The sequence below is a fragment of the Serpula lacrymans genome, assembly GCF_000218685.1.
Source record: "Serpula lacrymans var. lacrymans S7.9 unplaced genomic scaffold SERLAscaffold_14, whole genome shotgun sequence".
NCBI lineage: Eukaryota > Fungi > Basidiomycota > Agaricomycetes > Boletales > Serpulaceae > Serpula > Serpula lacrymans.
The window spans coordinates 71141-85721 of NW_006763303.1; the positions used below are offsets into that span (position 1 = coordinate 71141).

The 14581-nt window shown below is 46.6% G+C and overlaps 6 protein-coding genes across 6 annotated transcripts; 1 reads left to right on the forward strand and 5 right to left on the reverse strand.

The window, feature by feature from the left end:
- Positions 1-158: 158 nt before the first annotated feature.
- Positions 159-2028, reverse strand: SERLADRAFT_477414 (uncharacterized protein; the record flags this gene model as incomplete). Its single annotated transcript, XM_007322802.1, has 9 exons — positions 159-282; positions 344-523; positions 577-647; positions 720-788; positions 838-1060; positions 1112-1238; positions 1631-1754; positions 1812-1933; positions 1983-2028. The coding sequence occupies 4 exons, from the start codon at positions 911-913 to the stop codon at positions 488-490; spliced, it is 252 nt and encodes an 83-aa protein (XP_007322864.1).
- A 129-nt stretch (positions 2029-2157) lies between these two features.
- On the forward strand, positions 2158-3444 carry SERLADRAFT_452856 (uncharacterized protein; the record flags this gene model as incomplete). The annotated part of the gene is made up of 7 exons (XM_007322803.1): positions 2158-2266; positions 2333-2379; positions 2441-2454; positions 2510-2570; positions 2631-2715; positions 2763-2786; positions 2841-3444. The coding sequence occupies 7 exons, from the start codon at positions 2171-2173 to the stop codon at positions 3300-3302; spliced, it is 789 nt and encodes a 262-aa protein (XP_007322865.1).
- A 217-nt stretch (positions 3445-3661) lies between these two features.
- Positions 3662-4554, reverse strand: SERLADRAFT_442274 (uncharacterized protein; the record flags this gene model as incomplete). The annotated part of the gene is made up of 5 exons (XM_007322804.1): positions 3662-3670; positions 3727-3805; positions 3872-4143; positions 4226-4447; positions 4504-4554. 5 exons carry the CDS (start codon positions 4552-4554, stop codon positions 3662-3664), a joined length of 633 nt encoding a protein of 210 aa, XP_007322866.1.
- Positions 4555-4792: 238 nt separating this feature from the next.
- Positions 4793-8691, reverse strand: SERLADRAFT_442275 (uncharacterized protein; the record flags this gene model as incomplete). The annotated part of the gene is made up of 21 exons (XM_007322805.1): positions 4793-5106; positions 5156-5231; positions 5289-5480; positions 5534-5696; positions 5751-5826; positions 5887-6101; positions 6156-6290; positions 6349-6415; positions 6468-6528; positions 6582-6670; positions 6731-6812; positions 6866-6940; positions 6984-7026; positions 7083-7464; positions 7515-7628; positions 7682-7848; positions 7895-7975; positions 8027-8091; positions 8142-8290; positions 8346-8498; positions 8544-8691. 21 exons carry the CDS (start codon positions 8689-8691, stop codon positions 4793-4795), a joined length of 2847 nt encoding a protein of 948 aa, XP_007322867.1.
- Positions 8692-9347: 656 nt separating this feature from the next.
- On the reverse strand, positions 9348-11836 carry SERLADRAFT_477432 (uncharacterized protein; the record flags this gene model as incomplete). Its single annotated transcript, XM_007322806.1, has 12 exons — positions 9348-9648; positions 9702-9792; positions 9854-10120; positions 10172-10253; positions 10311-10401; positions 10458-10548; positions 10609-10797; positions 10859-11145; positions 11217-11229; positions 11291-11341; positions 11396-11440; positions 11626-11836. 12 exons carry the CDS (start codon positions 11757-11759, stop codon positions 9586-9588), a joined length of 1404 nt encoding a protein of 467 aa, XP_007322868.1.
- An 88-nt stretch (positions 11837-11924) lies between these two features.
- On the reverse strand, positions 11925-14465 carry SERLADRAFT_477437 (uncharacterized protein; the record flags this gene model as incomplete). Its single annotated transcript, XM_007322807.1, has 10 exons — positions 11925-12449; positions 12541-12674; positions 12746-12901; positions 12955-13091; positions 13147-13181; positions 13238-13268; positions 13340-13849; positions 13913-13945; positions 14003-14061; positions 14121-14465. 10 exons carry the CDS (start codon positions 14344-14346, stop codon positions 12340-12342), a joined length of 1431 nt encoding a protein of 476 aa, XP_007322869.1.
- Between the last annotated feature and the right edge of the window lie 116 nt (positions 14466-14581).

A 14581-nucleotide genomic window follows, 5' to 3' on the forward strand; every position in this document is an offset into this window, starting at 1 on the left:
CGATCACTTCCAATGTAATTTTGTTCGCCGGGGAATTCTATTCGCTGTCGTAAACTCTAACACAATTTACCCGCTGATGTAGAAGGACTTAGTTGTACACGACGCTGAGGGAAAACCAGTGCTAAGGGTTCTTGCAATCATTATCATCACTGGAGCAAAGCTGATGGAAAGTATCATATAGTAAACATGGATAAAGTCACTCGATACAAAGGAAGCTAATCATATTCTTACGAACAGGTCACAAAAAGGGAACTCGAACGTATTGCATGCGGACTCGTTGCCCTATTCGCTCAACAAAATAGCTGTGAGCCACAGCTGATAGTGATGATTGGAACGTGACAACCTTTCTCCGGCGAAGATGGTCTCGACTGATTTTTTAGCATGACGTCCGAAATGTAGATCTACTCTCTTTGCAAGGAAAGATGTTGAAAAAGGGTGCGTAAAACGGTCCTTCGCTACGATATCTCCGGGGTCGAGTCTCTTCTAGCTATCGCGGCACTATCCACAGGGCCCATAAACGGCGCTAACGTTGACTTTCCGTCACCCAGCCCACAGAAATAGGAACCAAATACCTACAGTGGTCACGATGAGATCCTCTATGACGTCTGCGTAAAATTCTCCGGCTTTTACTGAGTAAAGGTATTCATCTGCACGTGTATTGATAAGGGTCAGCGTCATTATCCATATGTGTAATCACTCGATGCACAAATTAACTTAACTATAATAACTCGCAGAGCCCTCGTCATCAACATGTAAATGCGCCACAATCAGAGCGGACGTGCATGTGACTAGGTATGATGGTGCTAATTTGAATATTTTAGTAGGGAGGAGACTCACCATCAACATGGACGATTTCGCGTATGTTGATACTGCCACACGTACTACACATAGAGCTAGTGTGGCGGAACTTCATTATGGCAACTCGCTTCACCCAGAGGCGCTGGATAGCTTCTTGGGCAGAGAAATACAAAGTCGCAAGTGATGCTGTCCATCAAAACTAACCGATCTGGGCACGGCAAACAATACCCACTGCTAGAGACGAAATCAAACCGGCTTCCATCTACAAATGAAAATGTGAGCGACGGAAGGACAAAGGTAGTAAGCCACAAACCTTCATCTAGAAAGAGTTGCCCGAGTGATGTACTCGACAGGATGCGGCTGTATTATTGCATAACAGTCGAATGATAGTAACCCTACATGAACAAGAGCCGCTTGTGCCTGGTGTACAGGGTTTGGCCCTGGATGAGACAGGATTTTAGTAGACAGTATAAATGCATGAGGTGAGATGGAGGAAGCCCGTAAAAATCAGCTGAGCGCCCATATACGCTAAGGGACACATAAGGACATAGATTCTGTGCGCTGTCCCAGGCATGTAGATGGACAGAAATGATTCCGGCCATATATGGCTACCGTGTGCGAAGCCAATGCTGTAGCTTAATCTCCATCATTCGCCGATCTTGAACATTTCATAGCTCGAATAATTGAAAGTAAATCCAGTGTCGACAGCGTCAAATTGATAAAGAGATAAAAAGCACACCAAAACTAGGAAGTTGTCGAGGTTTATAAGGGGTGGTCTAATATCGAGGCAAAGATTTCTTTGAAAGTTAACAGCCGTGGTAACAAAGCCTACCTAGGGCGCTTAATTACGATCGATTGCACGACGACACCGAACGGGGAACAGGAAGCAGTTCCATTGTGTAATAGCCCGCTCAGGCTGTCTCGTCGCATCTTGAAATAGTACCAGTGGATTGTTCCTGAGAATTGTGAGTAAAAGGGCGACGGGTTGCGTTTGATGGTATAAGAACATATACCGGACTTCCAAAGAAGGATCAATATCACTGAGGGCGGTGAGTGCACTGCACTTGATCGTTTGATGGTCGAACTGGCCTGCCTGTCGGAAGGTCACGGTGCCGCATCAAACCATTATTAAATGCTGCTTTTCCTATGTCAGTCAGCATTCAAGGATCACAATGGGCGCTCACCCTGGGCGTCAGAAATGATACATACATGTACGAAACTGATTTCACCAAAAAGTACTGTGTCTGGTTTAGCAAACTTACAAATCCAGCGTGCCGCACGTGCTGCCGCGTGTTATCAATTCCGCGGCGTTCTCTGTCAGTCTCAATTTTAGTTCGAGTTGTTCTTCCTTCATCGTTTGGCAGTAACGGCGATGGATTGGTCCCAACATCTTATCCCTGGCTCATCAGAGGCATTTTACATTTCAGATTTTATCACTGCAGATGAAGAGCAACATCTATTACGCAAGGTACACTATCATTTATCCATCTCGCGAAGTATTCCTTGAGCGCCAGCTTGATCTATTCAACTTCAGATCAACGAGACCCCAAAACAAAAATGGAAAATCCTAGCAAATCGGCGGTACGTAGGGCATTTCTGTAGTATGTTCTTTTTATCAGATAGCCTAACGCATGACACGCAGGTTACAACTATGGGGTGGGCACGACGAGTCTCTCGTTAGCAGCACCTGCTCATTCCATCATATTCCCAGGGGGCGAAGTCCTGCAAAACGTTCTAATTCGTCAGGAGATGCCGTCATTTCTGAACAAATAGTACTTAGTGTTCCATATATCGATTTCAAACAAGTGAACGCCGCTCACTTTGCCGCTTAGCCCCGATGTTATAGGACGTCTTAAGGCCACAGGAGCTTTTGCTTCTTCCGCTCATAAAAGCCCCAATCACGTTATTCTCAACGAGGTAAGTAGCCATATGTCCTAAAATCGCGGTTTGTTTGACTTGCGTAGTACTTACCAGGCCAGGGTATCATGGTACGTGTTCAGCTTTCGAGCTGATGAAGGTGGGAGTATTCAGCCCCTATAAAGCCTCATCAAGATGGGCCATCATATCATCCAGTCGTAGCGACCATCTCTCTTGGATCTCACACCGTTTTTCACTATTATCGTTACAACAGCGACGATAGTCTCAGTAGTGCCGACACTACAACTTCTCCAGCAAAGGGGGGACAGGTTATTGACTCGACCCCTATTTTGTCAGTGTTTTTGGAACCTCGTAGCGCCATCATCACCACCGGATCTTTATACACACAGCACTTGCACGGTATCGAAGAGACTCGATTCGACACGTTTTCCGCGGATGGTGTTGTATCCCTTACTAACTCACCCTGTAAGATCCCTATAGCCAATTGGAAAATGGTCAGAGATGAACAAGCGTGTATGACACTCCACGAGGGAGGTACACTCGGGCGCAGAGCGCGGTATAGTTTGACGTGTCGAGATGTTGAAAAAGTGGCTAGCGGACATCCGCTTCATAAAAAGCGAGTGTGAGATACATGGATAGCATAGCAGCAGCCAAAGCAGATGGCGAAATCTAGTTTACACCTAATCGCAGCCCTGTCCACGGTGATGGAAAACATGTAGGACACACAGTAAACCCCAGAAATTTGGGTGTCAATTACTGGGTTGAATTAAATGCCCTTCCTATTGATCACTTTCCCCCATATTAGTAACTCGGACGTCCACGGAGCAACGGACGCCAAGCAGTTGTAGGGGTGACAGCAAAACAATGTAGGGAAAGAACGTCCGATTTGCGGACGGAGTGCTGTAAGAGCTTCCTTTGAAGAAGAATAAAGCAAGATACATACTTCTACAATCTATGTACAGGGCCAGGAGAAGATAGCAACGCATTAAAATGCCTGTGATAAAATGCACATCAGCCTCATGAAGGGAGTATATATGAGCATCAACGTACCAAACCAGCAAATAATCGAATATCTGACTGCGTCTCGTAGGAATCTCCTTCAATGCTGTTGACCTTTATTACGTCAAACCTGCCCGTAACGTGATTCCAGTGAAATATCCTCTTTACTCCCGACCAATGACACCATCGCACGCACCGCCAGCAAGGCTTTGCAGAGCCCAACCCATTTTTATTCACGCGAGCCACGTAAATGTCAGCACCGTTGACTCTTGGCTCTCTCCTGCGTATATTCCAACCTTTCTCGTGATCCATCGCCGATCCAAGCTCACTAGACGACGCATAGCTGGCGCGATTCATACTGAGGTCGCTCGGACAGGCTGCATGAGGCGAGTTCGCCCTGCCTGCATGTTTTCGAGAGGCCTTTGACGACCGTGATGGCGCTTCCGTTTGAGCTTTGGATTGAGGCCCCTGAAAGACAATATTCAGGGACCGCGCTCCCTTTGGGCAGCCGTTGGCCTGCTGTTTCATTCGGCGGTTTCCCTTTTTCCACCGTGGGTCGTCGATTGGAGCCTTGAACCTGCTGCTTGAAAGAAGGTGACATGCCAGTCAAATTGTATATAGCATGCATTTCAGCATGCATAGATACAGGCTTCCGATGACCATGCGTCCGAACATCATTGCCATCATAATGCGTTCGATGATGGTTGTGACCGGTGGATATAACCTTTCCACCCTTTACCAAGACGGCGCCGAGGTTATATGTCATCGAAGACTGATGAAAAATACTGTGAGCAGCCTGGATAAGTGACGATCTTGCGATCAACGAACCTTGGACGCAGCCTCTATGCATTGAGAAAGATAGAATTCGGTTTTGCTCATGTTGGTATGAAGGTGGATGAGAAGGATAATAGAGATATCTGCAATTTGAATGTTACAGCACTGTCTGATCCTCACTGAGTCACTTGTTATTGAGACGTCAAAATAGAGAAGTTGGAAACACAAGTTTGTATGTTTTCAAGTCGTTATCCAAACAATCAATCCAGATCACGTGACTATCATCGTGCCTACGTAAATACCCAATTGCAAATAATAAAGGAAAGAAAATATAACAAGTGTCTCAAGATACCAAATGTTTTGAAACCAGAATCCTGTTGGCAAGAGCTGTCAAGTTTGCATCTGCCACAACGACTTCTGGGGCATATTCAGCGTCAAATACTTGCTCAATGGCCGAACATATGCGTTTTGCCTGCCGCTCGGACCAAAAACTGAAATCATCAGCATCACGGTGCTCTCCAACAGAAAGTGGTTCAGAAGCCAGCATGCCTCCACACGATAATGGAATTAGTGAAGGATCCGAGTCCAAGCAAAGGGGAACAACGCGCATGAGGCAGTTCCGAACAGATGGGAAATCAAGCACAGACGGCTTGTCCACTGAGCAAATGTCACCATATAAGTCGAACAAAAGAGATATCTAAAAGACAAAAATACTCGCCATAAATCTCGAAAGGGCCATCCATACTCAGAACGTTGTACTTCCCATCATGGTGATAGCGGACCTCGAGTAACGTCTCAGCTCAATTCATCAAAGGTGGTCCGTGATTGAAGTTATTTACCTCATAGTGGCCAATTACCCACGGGAGAACATTGCCCTCGAATATAATAGAACCGGTTTCGGGTTCCAATCCCCGGGTAATGGGACGGTTAGAACCAAGAGGAATATCACCATCCCATTCTGCATCATGCACAGGAACCCACATGCCAAGAGACGATGTCTTGGTGACAAGGGTAGACTTGTTCGCTCCCACCTATTTAAAAATGTTCGTCAATATTAGCGATAGTTGTCGGTGTTGAAACTAACCCTGTAGATGCCAATCCAATCACGACGCGAGTGCATAAGAGGCGCCTGCCAGTTCACCTTAATAGGCTCACCTAGGTGGAAGCGTGAGCTACCAGCCTTGCTAGCAGCGATGGATATCCTGTATTTCGCTGTATCGTATGAGGACAAGTCGTTGGCCACTCGTCTTCACATGCAGATGGTCAAACATTTACGATGCAGCAGATACAATTAAACTCACGTAATCACGAGGCGTTCTCGAGATTGTTGGAGAAGAACCTTCGTCTCTTGCATAACTTCAGAGATTTTCGGTTTGGCTGTCAAAAAGTTAGCTTAGCACCACAAACTTAATTTATTGTTATTTAACGTGAACTCACATTTCGCTAGGAAATCTTCCACCACGTCGGCGGTTTCCTCATACACCTTGTCGAAAGTACCTTTGACTTCCCTGGCGACTCTTCTAATTTCTGGTGCGTGCCGCCCGGCCCGTGATTCCAACAGCCGTGCGTTCTTGCTCGCAACAGACTTGATGACTTTGACAAATCCAGCTTCTTTCCGTAGGGTGTTGCCATATAACTTTCGCATGTGGGGGCTATTACAATGATCAGTACAAGTAGCCTAGGAGAAGCGCCGAGAGTACGCTCACTTTTCCACCATCCGAAGGAACCACCAATGCGACAGAAATCTGATGACTGCTAAAGAACCGACGAGCTTACTTCCGCTCACTAAAGCAAGTCCCAAAAAAGAGGCACCACTCATTAACTCGGGATTGTTCAGGTAACTTTTCACAAAGGTTATTGGCTTTCCTATTGGTGAAGCGGAAGGAAATATACACCCACCGATAAATGCCGGTGTACTCTAAAAGCGCAGGGAAGTCGTCCATGAAAAAATCTCCATAAAACCACCCTAAATATGCACAATCAGATGTATACTGTCTTTCCAAGTTGAGATGTTTTACCAAATACTCCCAGAACTTCAAAAGATTCCATAGCTGCCCAGACATGAAGGCCAACTAGTAACTGGAAGGACCTGTGAGCATCGAGCGGTCCGTGACCAAAGGTTATCCACTCACTGTGCCTAGCGTATGACATAAAAGCTCATCCCCACCTGTCCAATTACTAGGGAAAGAGTAAGTTTTCCAGGTCAGGCCAATCAATGAAACTGTTAATCATGAGCGCGCTTTAGTAATATTTTTTCCCCCGGCCGCTGTTCGAAACTTACTATATGTCATACACAAGCTGACATTGTACAGAGCTTTCCAGTTCGTGAATGATTCTTGAATGGCACCTTGACCGTGATCATTCTGGGGATAATGGTAGTTCTTTAAGAAGTGCCGAACTAGATATTTTGATTCACTCTGTGCACGCAACAGAAGTCCAAGCCCAAAGCTGTGGAAGATACACCAGGCGCATGCGTGTACGAAGTGCAAAACTAGGGCCGTTTCATGAGATAACGCAGGCAAGAAACAACCTACGACGACGTAGAATACAATAAGAACAAGCATCGCATCCGATGAACTGTTATTAAAATTGTCAAAAGAGTAATTCGACAGTATTATGATAAATGTACGCACCGGAGTAAATCAACGTTGTGAAAGATGACGGTATCACTGCGGAAGTATTTGTTATGAAGATCGTGCTGCGAGATCGCACGTTCTGTAGGGGAACGTGGTCCGCGGCTTAAAGTGCGATCGATGACAAGCCTATCAAAGCTACGAGACTTCTTTGTGGTGGGTTTGGTCTCGCATTCGATCTCGGTTTCTGTTTCTGTCTCGAATTCTGTTTCTGTGGCAGTTTCACCTTCGGTCGCTGGCGGTGTTGAGAGCTGTTCTACAAGATCTTCGGTGATGACCGTCGAGTGGGGTGACTGTTTCTCCGGGCGGACTTTACGAACGGACGGAGGAAAGGGACGCCGCAAGGCTATGGGTTTACGTTTTCCGTACATTCGCTCGATGTCTGGATTAAACTCAGTACGATATTCTAATAGAAACAGGCAGTAAACTCACGAGGGTTCTCAAAAAACACGAGGAAAGCAAACTGGGCTGCATGCGCAGCCAAACTGACGAATAGCACCGGATAGCTGCCCACGATCAATGAAAGCCCATAATAGCCGGCATAGCCTGTCCGTCAAGGTAATTAAACCTCTTGACCCTATGTTCAAGTATTAACTTACCAACGGAATACATGGGATGCGGTGCAAGTTCAAACACGCCATCGAAAACCAGAGCACCACGCTGAAAGAAAACATCACCCCAATACCAGCCGTAATCCTTGACAACATCGTGGGCCTCGGTTTTAACCCACAGGTTGAAAACAATGAGAGCGATCCCACCGATCCACCTATAGATACGTAAGACAGATGGAAAATGATGAAAAGAGCACTTACCTCATGATATGAACAGTGATAGAAAGCTCTTCGGGAACTCGGAAGCATGAAAAGGCAAACATGCAGTATGCCATGAAGTCACTGTAGAGTGATTAAATGTATGAATTTGGCAGAGGTCATGTATAGACTTACTTAAGGAGGATCACGTCAACGAGTTGACGAAAAAGCAGCCAGGCATTATATTCAAGCGGAAGAGTCTATCAGGGGCCGTCAATTTTCGTCCCAAGAACCTTGCTGGAGTACACACATCGAAAGAGTAATCCTTCCCCATTTTTCCTGCGAGTTGTGCTTTAATCCAGTTTCTAGTGCCAGGTTTTCGACTCTCGTCGAGCCATCCCAAACGATTTATTTCTCTGACGATCCACTTCTTCTTGCTTTGTTTAGTGAGAACCCATCCTAAGCCAGCGTCATAGGCGGCGCGCCAAAATGCGAAATATAGGAAGAAAAATACTCTTGCGACTGAACGAGGCAACAAGAAGAAAAGCAAAAGCTGAGTCCCAAGAAGACTCAAATTCAGCAAGTCGAGGTGGCTTTTCGGATAGGAGGGATGAAACAAAGCTGTTAATACGTCGTGTGTCGTTGGAACGCGAAAGACTGTTCGACCCTATTTAAACAAGAACATTCCCTCAAGAAAGATGTTGCCACATACCTTCTCCACCTGGAGTTTTCCCCCAAACAACCTCATCGCATCTGGACTCTGCCACATTCTCCTGAGATTGGTGTACAGAAGCCTCAGCAAACGCGTCTTCTGGCTGTGGGGTCAGTTTTCTCTGGCGAAGCAAAGTTGGGACCGCCATTGTTGAAGACGTTCTGCTCGAACCGTGACGTGGAAGAAGTAGACCTTGGCAAAGAGAGAGACAGATATACAGTTTATGTAAAAGCTCATTTTCAAAATGCCGCTAGTCCATACGCTACACTCAAAAAAACACATGTCACTCTACGCGTCGGAACCTGCCCTGATGTCGTCAGCCTTAAAAAGATGACGGTGAACATTTTGCTACGTTTCCTTTGGTACCGTCGTACAACACATCGCGAAACATATTAATTCAGAGGAGCGTGGTTCGTTTTTGCACCATTGCTCTTTGCTCAGTCTTTGATGCCGGTGTTGGAGGAGGTTCTATCATTCGTACCCCTTTATATTCACTCCACACCTGACTTGTACTATTGGGTGTAGAGTTGCTAATGTTGGGGAAGACGGACATGAAGGGCATTTTTTTCGGCTGGCTTCTTGTTAGACTGGATGTCAACCCTACGAGGTGCCTAACATTCTTGCTGAACAGATGTTATCATCCATATGTATTTTTATCATAAACCGTACATACGGACGACGGTGTCTTGTTTGTTGTCCGTGGAACGGCGATAAATGTATATTTTCAAGCACCAGTATAGACCAGACATTTCGTCTTTAATTGGCTCGAAGCTATCCGGGGTTGCTTTTCGAAAAGGGACAACTTAACCATTAGGGTCCATATGTTCAAAAGTACATCTTCATTATTCATATCATACAACACATAACATCGTACATCACTAGTTGAAAGTATGCACCTCGGAAGTACCCCCAGTGGTGTACCATATAATGCATGCCGCAAATCGGCCTGACAGAGGCTAGGTTCGCCAATGGAACCTTCTCTTACCGTGACCCTACGGGCCATTGGGCGTGTCTCGTGAGCATCACGGTCGAGCATCCTTCCCTAGTTAGCTACATTCTCTCGATGGCCCCTTTCGCTCTCAACCTCACCAGGGATCTCATCCAGCTAATGAGGATGCTGCATCAGTACGAGCTGCACGCAACAAAACAAAATCATACCAAATCCAAATCCCTGAGACATTCTTCAATCACTTTAACTCCCTTCATCAGATCTTCTTCAGAGATAATCAAAGGTGGCGCAAAGCGGATGCTTTTGAGAAAAACATGTGAGTTACGCCACGAGGCCGTTGCAGAATAGTTGGGAAATTTACATGTTGACATGGGTTGGTTTGGCCAAGACGCCACGGCTCTTCAAAAGCAGACAAAATTGCCATGCAGTCCGTCCCTTCAGGCTCTTCTGTTCGTCAATAACAACGGCATTTAGAAGCCCCTTACCCCGGACCTCTTTGACCAAAGGCGAGTTGACGGCCCGTATGCCCGAGCGGAATTTCTCACCAAGTGCCTCAGCACGGTCAGCGAGCTTCTCGTCCACAAGCACACGAAGGGCCGTCATAGCAACTGCACATCCGAGAGGATTCCTAGAGGGCATTGACTTCAAACCATAAATGTTCACTTCGATGAAAACATACCCGCCATATGTACTGCCATGCTCCCCGGGCCTGATGCAATGCATCACCTCACGGTCCGCAAGAACGGCAGACACGGGATAAACTGTAGAGCAGGGTGTGATGAACATTTGGATTTTGGAAGCAATTAAAGGCTACGAACCTCCGCCCGACAAAGCTTTGCCCAAGAGGATGACATCCGGTCGGATGTTATCATGTTGGCAGCAAAGCATTTTCCCAGTGCGGCACAAACCCTACAATATCGTAGAATCAAAATCCATGACAAGAAGACAAAACACGCATGGCATACTGTCTGGATTTCATCACAAATGAGGAGCACATTGTGCTTTGTGCAAAGATTGCGGACTTGGGTGAGATAACCCTCAGGAGGAACAACAATCCTATAATGGAACATCCATCAGAAAAATAGGTCCATGAAACGTTATTAAAAACAAGCTTACCCTGCTTCTCCTTGAATCGGCTCAACGAGGAAAGCGGCTACATGTTTACCATAAAGTTCCAAAGCTCGCTCAAGATCAGAAATTTCACCAAAACGGATAGTTCGAAGCTTTCCACTGTCTTCGTATGTTGGCCCGACGCCCTCGAGATAAGGTCCGAAACCTCCACGGCTATCTGGATCAGTGCTCATACTGGTCAAAAAGGTATCGATGAGATTAAGATCGGAAGTCTAGACGGGCTCTGTAGACATGCCTGATTACGGCCAAGGTTCTTCCGTGGAAATTCCCTTCAACGCTAAGAACAATCGCTTTACCCTCGGGAACGCCCTTCTTCTCATAGGCCCATTTTCTGGCCAGTTTCACCGCGGTTTCAACGGCCTCTGCCCCGGTATTCATCGGGAGGACGCTCTCATATGAAAATAATTCTGTGATCTCTTGCGCAAATCTTCCAAACACAGAGTTATAGAACGCGCGAGACGAGAGCGTGAGCTTCTGGGCTTGCTCCACAAGTGTGGCAACTATCCTGGGGTGACAGTGACCCTGGTAAGGTGTCGGATGACATGAGTATGATGGACGTTGGGCCGGAGAATCCGTGAATGTCAACAACGAACCTGATTAACGGCACTGAAGGAGGGGCAAAAAGCGTCAATGACATATGATACTAGAAAAGGGTTATATGTCTTACGAGTAGGCAGACAACATGTCGATGTATTCATTGCCTTCAGGGTCCCATACTCTAGCGATTGAGAGTATTAGCAAATAAGACGGGCCAAGGGCAAAAACCGCTCACTTCGCTCCTTTTCCGGAGTCAAAAACGACAGGTAACGGATGGTAGCTGTAAGCAAAAAGGCCTCATGAATGGGTGTTCAAGCGATTAAAAAGGGACAGAGAAATGAACCGTCATTCAGACTCCCAGGTGGTGACCGATACAGTGCTAGTCTTTGGCCGCATCAGGAGAAGTTCTCAAGACCCGATTCCAAGGCACGTTCGATGCGATCCCATGGGCCAAAGTTGACTTACTTGTGTGCGCCGTACTGCTGCTCTTTCCGAATAAGATCAGACGAGGTTAGATGTTCTGCGACTTGCTTCACAGGCTGATGCTTCAGGGAGCCATTAGTGGCCCCATTGTTGGCTACTATAGCAGCTGGAGACATGTTTCTTTCGTAGGGGATGATGGATAAGATATCGAATATCGAGTAACGACGTGGCGGTAAAGAGAAAAGAGGGTGTCGAAATCCGCTTATTTGAAGTTACTCAGAAACCGACTCTTGGTTCCGCCCGTCACGCTGCTCCACTGTTCCGTTTTCGGTCACGAGTAATGGAGAGCATCCCGATGGCATATTCGCTCTAGCGCCCTTGGTCAAGCGGCATTCAGTCATCCCCGTGTAATCTTACTGCTATGTTACAGCATTGATACCAAGTGACCAACTTATCCATGCACCTACGTATCCCCAATAGATCCTCCCGGCAACTCCATCCTCTTCGCTGCCACTAATCTTTATGTAAAATATCTATATGGCAACCTCACAAGGCCTTGGGCTTCGTCAAAAGGTGATCGGATATCCTGTTGCGTAGATGAAAATACAATGAATACTATAACTAAAGCACAAACCAGTAGTATATGGGTGTAAGTTTCCACGAGAACCCGGCCACTGTACCCAACAATTGGGCCGACGGTTAGATAACCTTGTGAATACGAACGTAAGTGGTGAGATGCTCATACAAACAGAATCGTTAGCGTAAATCAGATGGCCATTCCTTTCTTCGTCTCCACCTGCCCTGACTGTCGAAGCGTGGGTTCGTTGGATAACTCAATCCGTCGTCGAGTCGGTGTCCAATCGGTACTACCAAGCAGTTGTAAGACCCAGGCACACAGAACACCCCCGCAAAGAAAACACGAATTTTGTGGGGAGAGATAAAGTATGTCAGACTCACAGAACCACCACCACATGTTTTTCCCCATGACAGCTTCCCAGTTGGCATCGCTACTACCCAACCACCATAAATTTCCCTCTGTCCCAATTTGCCCCCATTCCTGATCCCATTTTTTGAGTGTCCGCCGTCTGGCGCTAGATGTCAAGTAAAAAGGATATATATAAATTCATTAGCGAAATACATATGTAATGTATCGGATACTCACCCGAAATCGTACCACGAATACATATATGCTAGAGTCCCCGCTTCGCGCTCTCTCATCAATCTGAAACCGATAGACTCTACAGTCGTTTGGTTCAGCCGTATCAACATAATCTGTGATATCAGCATAAGGACGGCGAATATGCCAAAGAAACCAGTGCTGCGAAATTTATGGGTCAAGCACATGTGCAGAACGACACGGTGAGAGCGTACAGGGCAATCACGACAATGTGCTGTGGGTCGATGTCGTGAACCAACATTCTTGAATATGGCCTAACGTTAAGCCCAAGAAGAGTCGAGAACGTCCAACACGTAAATAGTACCGCCCATATCAAGAAAATCACAAAAAACTTGATGGGATAAGTGAGATAGATGGAGTTCGCTGTAAAGGAATGACACACTTACTCTATGATTGTAGGCGCCTACGCAATGACCAATCCCTTTAAGCGGATAAGCCTACGATAAGATAACACGACTCATCAAAGAATCAACTTACACGGGCAGTGATGATCATATTTAAGCACACACTGATGAATGGATGTGAGAAGATAGCTCATGTGAAAAGGACACAACGGGGAAAGTGGGGAAGCAGACGTACTGTACCACACGCTCGGCAGTGGTGCGCGCGGAAAGGTTTGATCAGCTCATCTTTAGAGCAGTATCGATATTCCGATAACAGAACCGGTGTTGACGGTGGCCGTCTCGAAAGCATCCGTGGTGGTAGACCTTCGTTCGCTGTAGAACAAGATTCGGATGGGGGTACGGCACTTGTGGATGGTACTTGTGCCACGATCGGTGTCAGCGCATTCAAGACATGCGGCTCCTCCGGAATATGATTCGTTCCTTGTGAATACCGATCCGGTTTAGCAACTGTCGAAGTAGCGGGGGAGACTAGACTATCGTCGTTTCCAGATGTGGGTGATGGTTGGTCTCTCTGTATTCTGCTATCTAATGTTGACCTTGCTCTCACAGGTTCACGAGACGCAAGTCGAGAAAGATCGACAGTGGGAGACGTAAGTTCGTAGGCGGTGCCTTGAAGGTCGTTTGAGTTCCAGGACGGACGTGCTGGCGGATCAGATACACCCGGTCTTTCAGACTTTTCGACTAACTGACCGAGCAAAGGCACATATATCAACGACAAATACATAGATACGAACAAGGAAAAACATACATCCTTGGCGTAACCAGGTGGTGTTATGACTACCTGCGAGTGGTGAGCGAGGTCAGCAAGCAGACTCTGTATAATAAGGGAAATGCAAACCATGGTATATGTCCATAATAGCATGAGTAAAAGCAAACAAAATATGATGAGAAATGCAACTACCATGTAAGGTGCGATCAGTATAACAGCGTAGCAAACGTTGCTAGAAGGTGCTTACTTCCCATCGGCTGACCTCCTAAAGCCTCACGATCCCGGATGATCATAGACACAGCGAACCTGCCGATATAAACGTAGCTACTGTAGGCGATAAGTCCAAGGGTGATACCGATGGTCATCTTGCGAACTATCCACGGTTGGGGGCGCGTTCTCCGCTCGTTTTTCTCCCTGGCTTGCATTCTCGCTTCCTCGATGACCCCGCAACATGTCTTTTCTTCTCGTGTCATATGTCAATAGAAAAGTCGTAGAGAACGTAAAGGAAGTTGTCGTTAATGAAAGGACGATGCAGGTCAGCTTTGAGGTCAGACCGCCGACGGTCTCCTGTGGTGCAACACTTTCGTTGACTGTCGCAGTGTTGCAGGTGAGGGAACGTTTCCAAAATTGAACGTGGGCAAACATCTCCTTTTTCGTCCTATCTGACGGCTGTGGCAAAACACACAGCAGTGTGGCGTAATGTTTCCG